At 34.9% G+C, this 15,203-nt stretch overlaps 1 protein-coding gene across 1 annotated transcript in view; it reads left to right on the top strand.

The window, feature by feature from the left end:
* Positions 1-15,203, top strand: part of LOC110022215 (BEACH domain-containing protein B) — a 196,248-nt gene that overhangs the window by 15,068 nt on the left and 165,977 nt on the right. The window contains 2 exon segments of the mRNA XM_020721041.1: positions 377-556; positions 12,415-12,735. Coding sequence (XP_020576700.1) covers positions 377-556; positions 12,415-12,735 — 501 coding nt within the window.

Genomic DNA, 15,203 nt, shown 5'->3' on the forward strand with positions numbered 1-15,203 from the left:
TTTACCGTTTAATTTCCTACACTGTTTTGCACCTGACATATTCCCACAAGTCAGCAATTTAAATATTCATTATTTTGTACAATTTAATCTTACTTGTTTCTTCCCTATTGCATACTCTTTTTTGCTTTATCGTATCCATTTGTGGAGATTTATGGTAAATATTATTTTTCCAGTGCTTCAATTTGATCGCCCCTATTTGCTTGAAACCAAAAATTTAATGATTGATATTTTTTTAAGTATAATAAATGTATTTACAAAATTATTGTTGCCTATAATTTGTTGCCAATTGGATTCCACATTTGTTCTATGATTATTTTATGATCTCATCCTAAGGAGTTCAAAGCTGCTGAACTTGTTCCTATATAATTGCTTTCAGTGAACAACAATGCTTCAAAGGCTAAATCTGATACTTATGATCTATCTTCAAGCTTGACTTTTAGTTCGGATGGTTTGTATGTTTTGAATAGTTTGATGATTGCGAACCGTTCAATGCACAATTGCAAGGTTTTTGGCTACTATGGAGGTGTGCAGAAGGTCACCGCTCTTCTTCTGAAAGGTACAAAGCTGTTACATTCTTCTTTTTCTTTTTTTCGATGAGCATTCATTAATTCAGTGCAGTCAAATTGTGCCTTTTATACCTGGATTTATATTTTTTTCATGTATTTACCACAATTGAGATTTTTATATTAAATCACTGAAAAAATTGACTGATTATGAATGAAAAGAAAATAAGTTTTTTTTTTTTGCAAAATTTTCATCTCCTGGTCAATTTGGGGATCACATTGTTTCTTTTTTATTACCAATGCTTGTTGACCTGATTGTTGACCGAGAAATGGTGAATTTATACTTGCTGCCAAGCTGGCAATTCTAGGGATTGTATGCCTGCTTATTGTAGAATAATTTTTTTTAGTTTCTGTTGATGCATATATAAAAACTTGGATAATATTTGTATGGTCTGGCCTAACAATTCTGTCAAGCAACCAACATTTAATTAATTATTTCCAAAGGTAGAAAATGCCTTGTGTAGCACAAAATCCTACTTTATAAATAGGTCTGGGGAGTTCTCAATAAAATACATACAAATGAAATATCCATTTTTTTCCATGGTATCAGAGCTCTAGGAAAGAAATTCTTGGGTATTATTTTTTGGTTCTTTCTCAAGAACCAATTTCAATGATAAATATTTATGCTGGTTGCTTTCTTGCAACAAGCACCATCTCCGCATGCCCCTTAACAGGAAGGCTTTCACTACTAGCATTAGGAGAACCACATGTTGTCTCCGCTAGCAAGGAACATCGTCAGTGAGATTGTTACCACAGCAAGGAATATGATCACAACAGGGAGAATTGTGCATCAACATTAAAAGATGAGAAGATAATTGCTTTATTAAATCCATGGATAACACCTCAAATACTGGAAACCATTGACCGACTAATATGTTCCACTAAAACTTAATGGTTATTACGAAAAATTTCAATTTTCATTCAATTTGATCGGACGAAATTATCTAGTATAATTTCAGATTATGAAAAGTTTTCTCAGAGGAAAAGGAAAGCTAGGCTGCCCTTATTGGTTCTATGCCGAGAGCAGATTATCTTAGTTTTGCTTCATGAGACATGGAGGATTCTTAATTATGTCATAGCTATGTGATTCTACAGTTCAGAAAGTCAGGACGACATACATGTTCCTAACCACATTCCAAATATATCTAGGATGTTGTGATGCAAACATATGCAAAGGTTGGTGATGTTGATTTATTCTATAAATTAAGACAATTCAAATGACCAAACAAGATACCTATCAGTCACTGTTTATTATAATGAAATGACAAATTTGTGCCTCAAAATTCTTTTATTACTAGCGTATTACATGAGGTGCTGTGAAGATGCAGTTGTATTGCAAGCTTTTGTTGAAGAATAAAGTTTTTATAAATTACTAGCTAGATTAAATGCTAAATTGAAACGTTTCTCGGCAAACTTAAAATTTTTTTTCCGACTATTAGAAGTGAAAGGTGATATCGTGCCAACACTTGTTGGAGAGCATGCTGATCTATTTGCTTTCGCTACATTCAATGCAACCAAGATTGAGCTGTTTAAGTCCAAACCAGGTTCCCTATTGTCCATTAATCAAGCGTTCATACTTTGTAATTATTGTAAAAAAGCCAGACATACAAAAGATGCATGCTGGAAACTCCAGGGAAGCCTCCATAGAACAAAAACAAGTCTCCATACCAAAACCAATTTAGATAGAATCTAACCAACACCACCTCAACATAAGAGAAAAATGGATGCCAAAATGGAGGGACTAAAGTCGAAAGAAATTAAATAAACTTTGCTTCTACTTAATAGCTTTTGACCTTTTAATGGGTATGTGCTCTTTGGCTTGATTAGGTGTTGCTTCTTTTGATCCAGGCCCTGGCAGCCATATCATGTTGAGAGTGTCTAGCGCTTTTCATAATATTAGTCTTATGGTACTCTCTATTGACTATATTTTATGTTGATTTGATTTTTGTGTATGATAATTTGCTTATACTTGATTTCTACCATCCTATTCAAACTATGTTCTTATGAAGGGGATATGATATTTTATTTCTCCGGACTTGCTTGTTCTCATTGAGTCTATAGTGCGTGATTCCTCGTCGTCAAAGAACACAACTTTTAATTGATTATGTGTTGCAATATTGCCGTGAACTTCATTATTCATGAAATACATCTTCATTATATGTTTTTTCATTTATTTTAAGGAGTTATTTGGATCAATTTTTTTTTTTTTGTTTTTTCTTTTAAAATTTGTTATGCTTATGTTTTTTTTTTCTGAAATAAAATATGATTGGTCTCTTAAAAATGTTTTTATTTTTTTATTGAATATTAAATAATTTAATTTATGTGATGATGGTGAGGTCAATAGCTGAGTAGCAGTGATGACTAGTGAGGTAATAATTATGGCGTTCATAGTGGTGGTGGGCAACAACAGTGGCGATTGAAAGAGGATGGCGGTGGCCAAGGGTGGTGATAGTTTTTCTTAAAATAAAATTAAAAAAAAAGTTAAAAATATATTTTTAAAATAAAAACAAGCACACAAACAAAAACAAAAGCAAAAACAAAAAACAAAAAATGATCCCAATAGGCTCTTACCTTTTTATCTTTATGGTTATTAAAACATAGTATTCTCTAGTTGTTTCTATTTCTTTATTATTTGGGCATCAAATTTAGTTGATCTTTTGGGCATCAAAGTTGGAGTCTAGTAATACTGTCAAAGTGCTTGTTAAAATTCATTTGATGTTTCTTCTGAACTTTTTAGCCTCATGTAACTTTTTTAGTGAAAGAAAATGTTAGTTCATGCCATCTGAGGCCTATCATCCAGCATATTTTTGTGCATTCATTAAGCATCATTGCCTTTAGAATAATGTCTGAAATATCCCATGTGAACTTGATATGATCACGGGAAGTAGAATGCTATTGTTGCCTTTTTCGGCGCTTCGTCCAATGGGCTTTAATTTTTTTTCTCATGTTGATGTCTTATTTCTATTGTTTTATTTTTTTTGGAAGGTGCGAAAAAGATTTCTGATTTTGGTAGGTGGTTAAGGTCAAGGAACCTTGACTATAAAAGCTTATTATTTTAATGTTTTTAAATGATTATTTTTATTTTTTATTTTTTATGCTAGGTTTATTCTCCTTGGTTATTTTTGTTCTTTTTATATTTTAAATAACGTTTAGAACCATTAATTTTTTTAAGTATAAAGACTTTGAAAGGTTGGCTTCAGTGCATTGGTTTGGTTTCACTTAAGAGAAAATAAAGACATTTTTTTTTCTCTTTAATTAGTCTTCGGGAATTCTACAAAATATCATCACTTATTTCATTTGGATTTTTTTCACCATTTTCTCTTATTTTGTTGATGGGCAAGGGCCACTTGCAGAATAAATTTTCTTTAATTTTGGTTTTTATTAAATAAAAAATTTTTAACCAATCATTGAAAATGGTTTGTGATTAAGCACTCACAAGAAACATATAATATGTGAAAAAAATACCTTGGATCAACGTAAGAAGATGCTATGCAACTTTTTTATTCTATCATGTTGAGAAAAGCAATTTGATATTCAGATACTAACCAAATATGGAATGCCACGAGATTCAAGAGATTATTACATCTTTCGTGGACTCTAGTAAACTTGGGTTAGGGAAGAAAAACATTTTAATGATTTGTGCCTCCTTGAGAAAATTAAAGTTAAATTTTTTATCTTCTAAAGTACCTTGGGCTTATGTTGGGCATCATGCATATAATGCTTTTTTGATGCTTTATTTAGATGTGATTTATTGTGTGTTTCATGTAATTTGAAAAATAGGTTCTTGATTCGCCAAATGGCACATTGTATTTTAAATTAAGAAAAGTACTCCAGTATTATAAATAACCATTGTTGTTTTCAACTTGTGTGGATATAGGCCTTTGTAGTAAATTTATGTGTGATTGCATTTTTTTCATGTTTCCATTTGTGGTCTTGTTTTATTGTTGGGGGCATTTTTATTTGCTCTAATCTAGCTACAGAATTTTTATTTTAATAGCATAATAATAGTTTTGACCATTAGGAAAAGTAATTTTTGTATGAAAACTATGCGCTCATAGACAAATATTGTCATTAGGAAACTGCCTAATGGTTTACATGTTTTTTGTTTGGTTTATTTTCCTCTCTTGAGATTACTGTTATCCAATTAATTGATTGCCTTTCAATATCTCACTTGACATGAAATATTTCTTTTTTTTAATTTTTTTAAAATTAAAAGCCTTTGCTTTAGCATAATTTTCAATAAAAAGGAAGTTGATTTGTGCAATTGCTTGCCAATCTTATAATTATGAAGGAGAAGTAGTAGACCTTAATCCACATTTTACAAATTGTTCAAGAAGATTTGTAAGGATACTATAGCACTTCATGCAACACACAACATGAACCAATAAAAATAGAGGATCTTAGAATCTATTTCAAATAATTGGGATAAGGCTTAGGATAATGAAGATAATCTGTTGGTCTTCCAACATGCATTGGATTATGGATATTGAGATAAAGCTTGGATTTAGTGGAGAATTCGTTGGTTTATTAATGGAATGATTTTTTCAACAAAAATAAGCTTTATTCTTCAGGACTTTTCTGGTAAAATGAACACACTTTTGTTTCATGGGGTATTTTTGGGGCTGTTGGCTACATTTTGTGACTAATTATTTTTTTTGTATGATTTTGATTTTATGGAGTGAAGGTTTTAATGGCTCATGATTTTATGTGTTGGAAGAATTTTGCTTAGTAGAGCTTAGAGGAAGCCCTCCATGCAAACTCTTTTCGTGCAACCAACTATTCTTTGATACAATATTTTCAGGGAAAGTGAGAGTCACTACCATGTTACAAACTCCTTTGTTTAGCTGACCCTCATGCATTGAACACTTTGGTATGGAAGGCCCATTCTTGCTATAGCTTACCCATGATACTATTGCCAACCCACCCAAATAATATAACCAATGTACGAAACAACGTGATCAAATAAAACCAAAGTACCAATTTAAGAAAGTTTGATTTTCCCCCATTTAAAGCCTGTTGTAGCTGATTGAAAGCTTGCTGTAGCCACACTTATTAAGTGGTTCCACATGCAAGCTTTCGTAATCACCCTTGAAGTTGTTATTAGGGGTGTAAACGAACCGAACACGAACGAACAGGGCTCGTGTTCGTGTTTGGTTCATTTGAAGTATAATTTGTTTGAAATAGGCTCGTGTTCGAAATTGTTCGTGAAGGGCTTGTTTGTGTTCGGTTCGATTTGTTCAAAATTAGTTCGAATTGTTCGAATCGTTCGAACCGTTCAAATCGTTCAAAATTTTTTATTTCTAATTTTTGAATTGTTTAATAGACAACAATTTAAATATTAATTCTCAAATTACCAAAAACAATAAATAAAATTGAAACTGAATTAGAACTTTAACAAAAACATCCCTTAATCATCCCTTGATCATTAATCCTTACATCCAAATATTCAAGCAAATAATATCTTACATAAAAATATTCAAGCCATCGGCCAACTTTCCTCCATTTTCTAATGCAGACATGGAAAAAGAACAGATGGTAAGTTTCCCATTCTCAATTTAATTCCATTGAATAAAAGCATAAATACTGATATGGTTGAAAAGTTGAATATTTAAATTCAATGCTTTGCTATGAATTTGTAGAAAGCTCGAATCACAGACTTACATGTCAGAATGGACTGCAAATTTTAAAAAAAGACTCTTTAATATGATCCAAAGTGCAAATAATCGTTAGTACTATCAAATTTAATCGTAATTGAGAATTGCGAGAATTTCAACATCAGAAAGTTAAGTAGCGAGAAAATTTACAAAAACAAAAAGGGAAAAAAAATTTTCAAGTCAATCTGTATATATTATAATAGGGGCAATTGCATACATTATGATACATACCACCTAATTCCTATGAATCAATATAATTAACTCCTAAACTTTACATTTTACATTTAAAACATTCAAATCTTTCGTAACACATCAAAATTACCACCTTTTCATGCATAGGTTAAGTGTTATAAACATAAAAAAATTAAAGTTCTAGTGTTAGATATGTAAATAGATAAGAATTAGGTGGTTTGTATGTAAATCTTCATTAACAAAAATAACTGCATAACAAAAATTAGATCTCTCATGTCAATGAAAGTCAATCTAACTCTAAATCGAATCACACAAAAGGGAAGTTCAACTAGTGAAGTGGGCTTCGAACGTAACCCATTATCCTTGCACCTCTCATTCAAAGCTTTCACCAGTTCATCAGGATCATTTTGAACTTTCTTAGCACGTTCCTGGAAATTTGTAGAGCAAAAAATTGCAATTAGGTTTCAGTCTCATCAACATCTCATCTGCTTGCCTGAAGTACACCATCTGAAATTTTACCTTCTTCCATTTTCACAATTGCTTTATATAACTCCATTTTTCCCTCCTAAGGAAATATGAATTGAATCGAGAAAGCAAACTAAGATTATGAAAAAAAAAAACTTGAATATTTAATAACTGCCTTGTACAAGTCGGCAGTATGGGCTACCTGAATATTCCGAAAGGTAGTTTGATCAAGACTCAACTTAGAAGCAACATCGCTAGTTTGCTTATACTTTTCCTCATACTTTTTTGCCAAGTGCTCAACCTGAGACTAATGTAAAAGCTAGCTATAATAAAACATATCAATGAAACCAATTTTAAAAAAAAGAAATTATATGGAAAAGTTTGCTTCCACTTTACATGCTTTCAAACAAAAAAAAAAAGAAAAAAAGAAAAAAAAAGCACTCACTAAAGCTAAAGTGATAGGCATATATATTTTATGGCTGATGCACCCATAAATAAGCAGTACAAATCTGGACAAGCAGTTGAAAATAACATAGAATCATAAAAATCTAGCCCAACTTCATGGATTAAAAACAAAAGGACGCAAATTTAGGAAGTAATCTTATAGCAGAGAAATGAGAGCGAGTGTGTCAAAATTCCAAACATGTAAACAGTAAGAAATAGTGTCCAAGTAGGCTCCCAAATAGAATGTGTATTTCTATACTGAAAATGGTAAAAATGTCCATAATATATGAACACCAGAGTGCAAAGTAAGCAAAAAAATACTTCCATTTTTTACCATAGCATAAAAGAAAGGGTGATTTTATACCGTCTAACTAATCTCAAAGCAAACAAAGAAGCATCATAACTCATTTTTAACCACAACGTATGATTAAAAAGTGATATTTAAAGCCGCTTAAGTTAAAAGAAATTTCACCAGCTGACCTGCTTATAATTCTAAATTGGTACACTTATTCACTAAAATCAGTGGCATTCCCGATGTAGAAAGAAGCAATCACCTTGAGTTTCAAGTGAAAAATACTTGAACAAATCATGAGCATAGGAACAAGCAGGGAGCATCAGACCGTGATTTAAAACAAATCTACAATCAAAGTAACCCAGACCCAAGCAAAGAAAAAAGTCATGTAAAAAAATATTATAGATACATACCACACAAAGTAAGCTGTTCACCAGTGCTAATCAACCCCCAACCTTGAGATATATTGCAGAGAAGTTATTTTCCACTGAGCCGATTTATGGGTGCATCAGCCAACTATGAGGTAGGTGTATGTTCAAACAATGCTCCTAGTAAAGATCTTCAAGAATAAAAATAGGGCCTAAAATCTGAGATGCAGCTACTAGTAAAGATCTTCAAGACTAAAGAAGAAAATAAAATGTACTTTATTTTTTTTACCACTTGGCTCATATTTTTGATAACGAACACAAACAACCAACCATAAGCTCTCGACGAGAGAAAGGGTTTCGCGATTTTGAGAGAAGAAGGAGAGCAGCTCTTGATGAGAGAAAGGGTTTCGCGATTTTGAGTGAAGGACAGCGGACCGGCTTTCGATGATCCGAAGTTCCGAACAGCCGAAGACGGGGGCACGGGATTAGGGGTTAGGGTTTTTACGTTTTCGTTTTTATATATATAATATATATATAGTAAATTATATTAATTGTATAACTTTTATTATATCAATATATAATTTCTATTTTACTAATATATTATATCAATATATTATTATTAATAATTTATTATATATTATAATTTATAGAATTTAGTTTTTTTAAATATGATAAATTTTTAGAGTATATAATTTTTTTAAAATATCATACATTTTTTATATATTAGTGTTTGGTTCGTTTAACAAATCGAACGAAAAAAATTATTTGTGTTCATCTCGTTTGCTTATCAAACGAATCGAGCACGATCTCCTTGGCAAACCAAATTGGCGAACTGAACACAAACTGTTCGCGAAAAAAGAGCTTTTTTGACAGCCCTTGTTGCTATGGGTGATCTTCCTTGATACCGGAGTAGAAGGCCCAAGCTACAAAAGAAACACAATTTTTTATTCATATAGAAATAGGGTAACAACCCAACACTAACAGAATGGGAAAACTCAATAACAAACTAATCTCCGTCTAAGGCCGAAGAGAAGATCTGAGGTCGGAGTGGCGCTGACAATGGGGTGAAGGTATGGGGAAGGGGTGGTGGTTGCAAGGTCGGTTAAGAAGGGGTTTGGTGGTGATTTGAGAGGTCAGTAAGTGGACTTCTGTTGCAGGAAAGTGGCTGGACAGCCGGATCTACTGCAGAAAAGTTGCGGCTGTTGGCGAGATGAAGGCCGGGAAGTGGGACAACAAGGTTATGCAGCTGGGGGAAGGTTGGCTGGGGGCTGGAATGAGGAAAGGGGTGGCTGGTGGTATAGAAGAGGGGAGGAGAAGGGTTAGGGAAGGGAATAAGGAAGGATACAACACCACCTTGGAGTAGGATACAGTTGGAGCACTACCACCTTCTCGAATACAACCCTACGATAGGGAAGAAGACTCAACATAGGACATTTGAAGCATTACACAGTAAGTACTGCTAGACTCTTAGCAAACCAACATATATATAGTCCTAGCTAGACGGGAAACAAGGAAAGAAAGAAGAGGAGAAAGGAAAGATGAGACGATTAGTAACACTCAAACTGAGCAGGAGATGCGAAAGGAAAGATCGTCTAAATATGCTCGATGCTTTGGAAACCTGTACTGGTCACCTCATGCGATCCTTGGACCAATCTGGTTCAGATGAGCGAGCCCTTGCGTTCCGCTTTTTGCTCGAGAAGCCCCACGTCAGTCTCCCGGGGTGGGAAGGACTTCAATTTCATTCGTCGAAGCCTTAGGCTTCTGATAACGCGACGTCAAGTGTCGTGGCAGGTCGATCAAATAGGCGTTGACGTTCCATGACACATTCTGATATAATGGGTATCTGTCTACCTTTGACACAACCTGAGTGGGAACTGTTGATAGGCGGGTATTCTCTCGAATCATGTATCAAGCCGGCTTAGTTGTAAACCACGTCTTACACTCTTCGTATTTAGTGGAGTGCTGCTGATGAACTAGTATGTAAGGAGAAGTCAAATCTAAGGTGAGAGCTGTGACAGCCTGCAACTCTTTAATTACTAGCACCCACTTAGGAAAGATGTCTTCTTTGCTGATAGGACCTGGATTCTATTGCAGAATTTTCTTCCCTATAAAGCTTCTCGGGCCCATTACCAAGCTGAGGTTTATCTCCCTTGTATGAATATCTGGAGATGGATCCCATGTTGAACTGAAAATAACCTCTGAATAACTCCATATAATGTTCCCGACATGGAGCAAAATGACTCTTCTCCGGACATGCTGGACCTCCGGCCGTATGGGGAACTCAGGAAGGGGGTCTATAAATCTGAAATATCTACATTTCCCTTAAATGTGGTGGTCTTGTATGTGATGTCGACTCCTCAAACTCACAACCGTTGAAGACATCCAAAATTGATCTTGTTAATGTCCCTCTTAAAATCTGCAAAATGCTAGCTCGAGACACCATATCTCATGCTTTGTTGGGCTGCCTATTACCTCAAAGTCACTACTTTCTAGAGCAACGACTTTTTCCTCAGTTGGAATCACTCTCTCGAGTCGACTGGAATTGGTGACGTCTCTTCTTCACTAGCTGCAAGTGAAGATTTCTCTCGGAACTCATCATCTTCTTTTTGATCATTGTTAATCTCTTCAAGTGGAAGTTGGTACTCGCCGTTGATGTCCTTGCCTTCTTCAATGTTCTGCGGTGTCTTTGCCCAATTTTTCGCTTACGTCTTGCTCGGTGAAGTACATCACTCTATTGGTTGTGCTTTCTGCCTCAAGATTTCCAAATTCGTGGCACTCGCTACATTTTCTGTCTATGACAAACTTGCATATTGGTTTCGTTGGATAGTAGCCAGAGGTATCGCTTGGCGCTGTGGTCTCTCCTCGTCGAAAACTAGAGTCTACAACTTTTGGCAGTAGTTTGTTGGTAGGAATTGACGTTGTGTTTCCTGCTTCATCTTCATATCTTCTCATCCCTTCTTATATTTTTCAAATTACGGTCGAGAGTAGCCTCCCATTGGATTTCATCTTCAATGTCCGTAATCTTCCGTCGAAGTCGACGGATCTCTCGCTGTATCTTCTTTCGGGTAGGCTCGAGCATGTATCTCATTAGTGACATTGCTAAGGTTTAGGGTTGGGAGGTGAAAGGTGGTGAATGATAGTAATTGAAGATGCATAAACTTTGATTTGGGATTGCTGATTTTGAAAATTATCACAGTGAATTTAGGGTTTGGCTTAGGAATCGGTGGTTTAGGGTAGGAAATAAAATTTTCCGGCTGGGGGGTAAGGCGGACGCTAGGCCAACCCTAGGATAGGATTAGGGTTGACTCAGCTCTAATGCCAAATGATACCGGAGGAGAAAGCCAAAACCAAAAACAGAACACAACTTTTTATTAATATAGAAATAGGGTTACAACCTGTCACCAACGGAAAGGGAAAACACAATAACAAACTTATCTTCGACTTGGGCCGAAGTGGAGATCTAAGGGTGGAATGAGCTGATAATGGGGCGAAGGTATGGGGAAGGGATGGTGGCTGCGAAGTCGGTTAAAAAGGGGTTTGGTGGTGATTTGGGAGGTCGGTAGGTGGACTTGTACTACAGGAAAGTAGTGGCTGTTGGCGGGATGAAGAACAACTTGTACTGCAGGAAAGTAGTGGCTGTTGGCGGGATGAAGAACAAGAAGTGGAACAACAAGGTTATGCGGTTGGGGGAAGCGTGACTGGGGGCTGGAATGCGAAGAGGGGAGGAAGAGGGTTAGGGAAGGGAATGAGTAAGGATACAACTCCTCCTCAGAGTAGGATACAACTGGAGCAACACCATCTCCTCGGATACAGCCCTACGAAAGGGAAGAAGACTCAACATAGAGAATCTGAAAGCAATACACAGTAAAAACTGATATACTTTTAGCAAACCAACATACATATAGCCCTAGCTAAGCGGGAAACAAGAAAGGAAAGAGGAGGAGGCGGCTGGTAACGGTTGAACCTAGCGGGAAACGTGAAGGGAAAGACCGCTTGGTGCCGTTTGATGCTTTGAAATCGTGGACCGGCCACCTGGCGTGATCCCTGGACTCGGGTTCAGATGTGGGAGCCCTTACTTCCCTCTTCCGAGGTAAAGCCCCGAGTCATTCCTATATCAAACTTTGACTTTCTTTCAGTGCATGTCAACAGAGCATACTGACACTATCAATTTGTGATGCGCATTATTCTTTTTCCAAGGTTCCTTTGATGTTGAACGCTAGGCCAATTCCTATTACTTTAGTTGAGTCTGATATGCTGTTATTGCGGTGGTGGTGCTGCTGCAGTCTTACCTCGGGTTTTTATCCTGTTCATCACATCATAATCTTTGTTGGCTATTTAATAAAAATATTCTCAGAAAACTATTTTTTCTTCAACAATTTTGAACACTTCCAAGTTTGCCTATTTACGTCTAAAAATGCACTTCTCATTTTTTTTAGCTGGAGTTGTTCAGCTCAAGACGACTAGTACACTCGGTTTAGACAAGCAATTATCAAGCTCTGTTGCTGAGAAGACAAGATTCTTGCAGAAGATACTTGGTTTTGCTGTTTCAGTAGTTTTCAGCTTTATGGAAATGTATTCTTCAGGAAACAATAAGAATTTTCAACATGTGGATTTTATAAGATATACTTCTCTGAGAGACTTTCTGCCTGAAGTTTCTGCAAAGAACCTGAAGGACCCTGTTTCTGAATCAAGGATTCAATGGCAAGAAAGGGCGATTGTATTTGTTATGGAAGCGGGTGGTGTCAACTGGTTAGTAGGTAAGGTATGCTCTTCTCAATTTAATCTGTCTTTACTTCGTTGCAAATGACATTTATGGGTTTGGTGTTCTATACTTTGTTTTGATAGCTAATTTGTTACAATTTATGTTTTCATATCATTGCATTCAAGCTAAAGGTTGCCATTGAATCTGTAGGATATATCAATTTAATTAAGTTAAATGTGTCATAAATTAAAATTATGGGATAGAGTAATTGAACTTAGGTTAAGACATGATACAAGGTTTCTCAAAATCAATTTTAATTTATGCAGGGCAAGTCTACCATGGAGGCTATTCATTTATTAAGAGGTTTGACGGAGAAGTAAAAGAGCGTAACAAGGATGTACATATGATTTTGTTGATTTAGAAAAAGCTTATGATAAGTTACCAAGAGAACTACTTTGGAGGGTTCTAGAAAAGAAAGATGTTGATATGACTTATATTCAAGTCATTAAAGATATGTATGCTATTGTTGTTACTTGTGTTTGGGTAGAAGGAGGATTTACTAAGTATTTTCCTATTTATGTTGGATTACACTAGGGATCGACTTTAAGCCAATATTTTTTGCTTTACTTTTGGATGTTCTTACTAGACATTTAGAGGAGGATGTACCTTGGTGTTGCTCTTTGCTGATGATATTCTTCTTGTGGAAAGACTAGAGAAAAGTTCAATAAAAGTTTTAATTATGGAGGTCAACTATAGTCTAAAGGCTTTTGTTTGAGTAAATCTGAAATTGAACATATGGAATATAATATTAATAGTAGTAGATCTAGTGATGCGGTTGTAACTATGGATGATCATCATTAAACGGCGTGAACGTTTTAGATATCTCAGATCTATTTTCATGATATAGATGGGGATGTTGTTAGTAGAATTCAAGTTGGGTGGTCAGAGTGGATGAATGCATCTGGCCTGTTGTGTGTTAGAAAAGTATCCCGTAGACTTGAAGAAAAATTTGATTAGATGGTGATGAGACTTGCGATGCGTTATGGTTCAAAATGTTGGCCTATAAAAGAGAAGCATACAACTAAGTTGAGTGTTGTGGAGATGAGAATGCCTAGGTGGATGAGTTGCTTTACACTTAGAGGCAAAATGCGAAACAAATATATCTGTGAATAGGTTGGTGCAGCACTAGTGGCAGACAAGATTAGAGAGTCATCTTAAATGGTTTGATCATGTTAAACGTCGACCATCTTATGGTCATATCCGGAGAGTAGATGTTTTCGATTTGTTTTTTTGTAATAAAGGTAGAGGTAGGCCTAAAAAGACTTGGGCATGCCATATAAAAAAAGATCTCAATATATTAGAATTAAATAAATATATGATACTCGATAGGACACAACGGAGAAAAGGATTCATGTAGCCACCACACTTATAGTGGGATAAAGGTTTTGTTGTCGTTGTTCGTTGCGAAGCTTGCTTTTTGAAATTTTTTTTTTTTTGTTTTGGATTCTTGATATTTTTATTGCCATTGTTTTCCATGTTTGGACAACAGAAGTTACGGTTAATTCAAGGTTAATAAGAAATGTCAAAATTTATGTCGAATTCTTAATGTTGCTAAGTTGTCCCTAAGAACCGATGCAATATGGCGTCGCCTTACCATGATGACTTTTTAGAAGCACTAGCTAGGTTGTCAATATTAAGCAATACATTACAACTTAAGCTTTTTTATGATGAGCAATAAGTTAGGGTTGAACCAAGGGGAATTGTTTCCTATGGTATTCTCGTTGATTCTTTTGGAAGTGGGACTCGGGTTTGAAACTTGTTAGCTGCTACGTGAAGGGCTTGTTCTTGCATGAGTTTAAATTTATATCTAGTATTGTGCCACAAAAATATAAGCCATATACCCATCTTACTCTAGTAAAATATTTAAAGGATGTTTCTAAGTTAGGATTTACTATTACTATGCTTATGCTATATTTTGCAAAATATTTTCTGCATTGGCCCAAAATTTCCAATATTTAGCTGAGTACAATTTTATTTATTTTTTATTTTTTACGATGTTGCAACTGATCATCCATTCTAACAATAAGTTCCTAAGGCAAATTCATCTGTTGTTGCACTATATGTTGCCACTTGATTCTTTTTTGTATGAAACTTATTGGACATGCGAAACTCTAATTACATTGAGGATGTCATTAGCCGACCCGGGGGATTAGAATTTTAATGGAGGAGATGGACGGTTGAATGATAAATTAAAAGATTTATGCATTCATTTTTTATTTCTAACAATTTACAATCGATATAAAATTGAAAGAGCCAATAAATAAAATATTTTAATTGATCGAATAAAAGTTTACTTTTTAAGTTGCTTACCTAACCTTTTGTTCATATTTTCTCCTCTACTTTTTATTCTCTAATAAAAAAATTAAGCCTGAAAAGTATTAACATAAATAATTTTCCAAGATAATCTAATATAGTAATTTTATTTCTAAACTATAGTAACCGAAAGAAAAATAAATAATATGA

This window comes from Phalaenopsis equestris, unplaced genomic scaffold (assembly GCF_001263595.1).
Source record: "Phalaenopsis equestris unplaced genomic scaffold, ASM126359v1 Scaffold000174, whole genome shotgun sequence".
Taxonomy (NCBI): domain Eukaryota; kingdom Viridiplantae; phylum Streptophyta; class Magnoliopsida; order Asparagales; family Orchidaceae; genus Phalaenopsis; species Phalaenopsis equestris.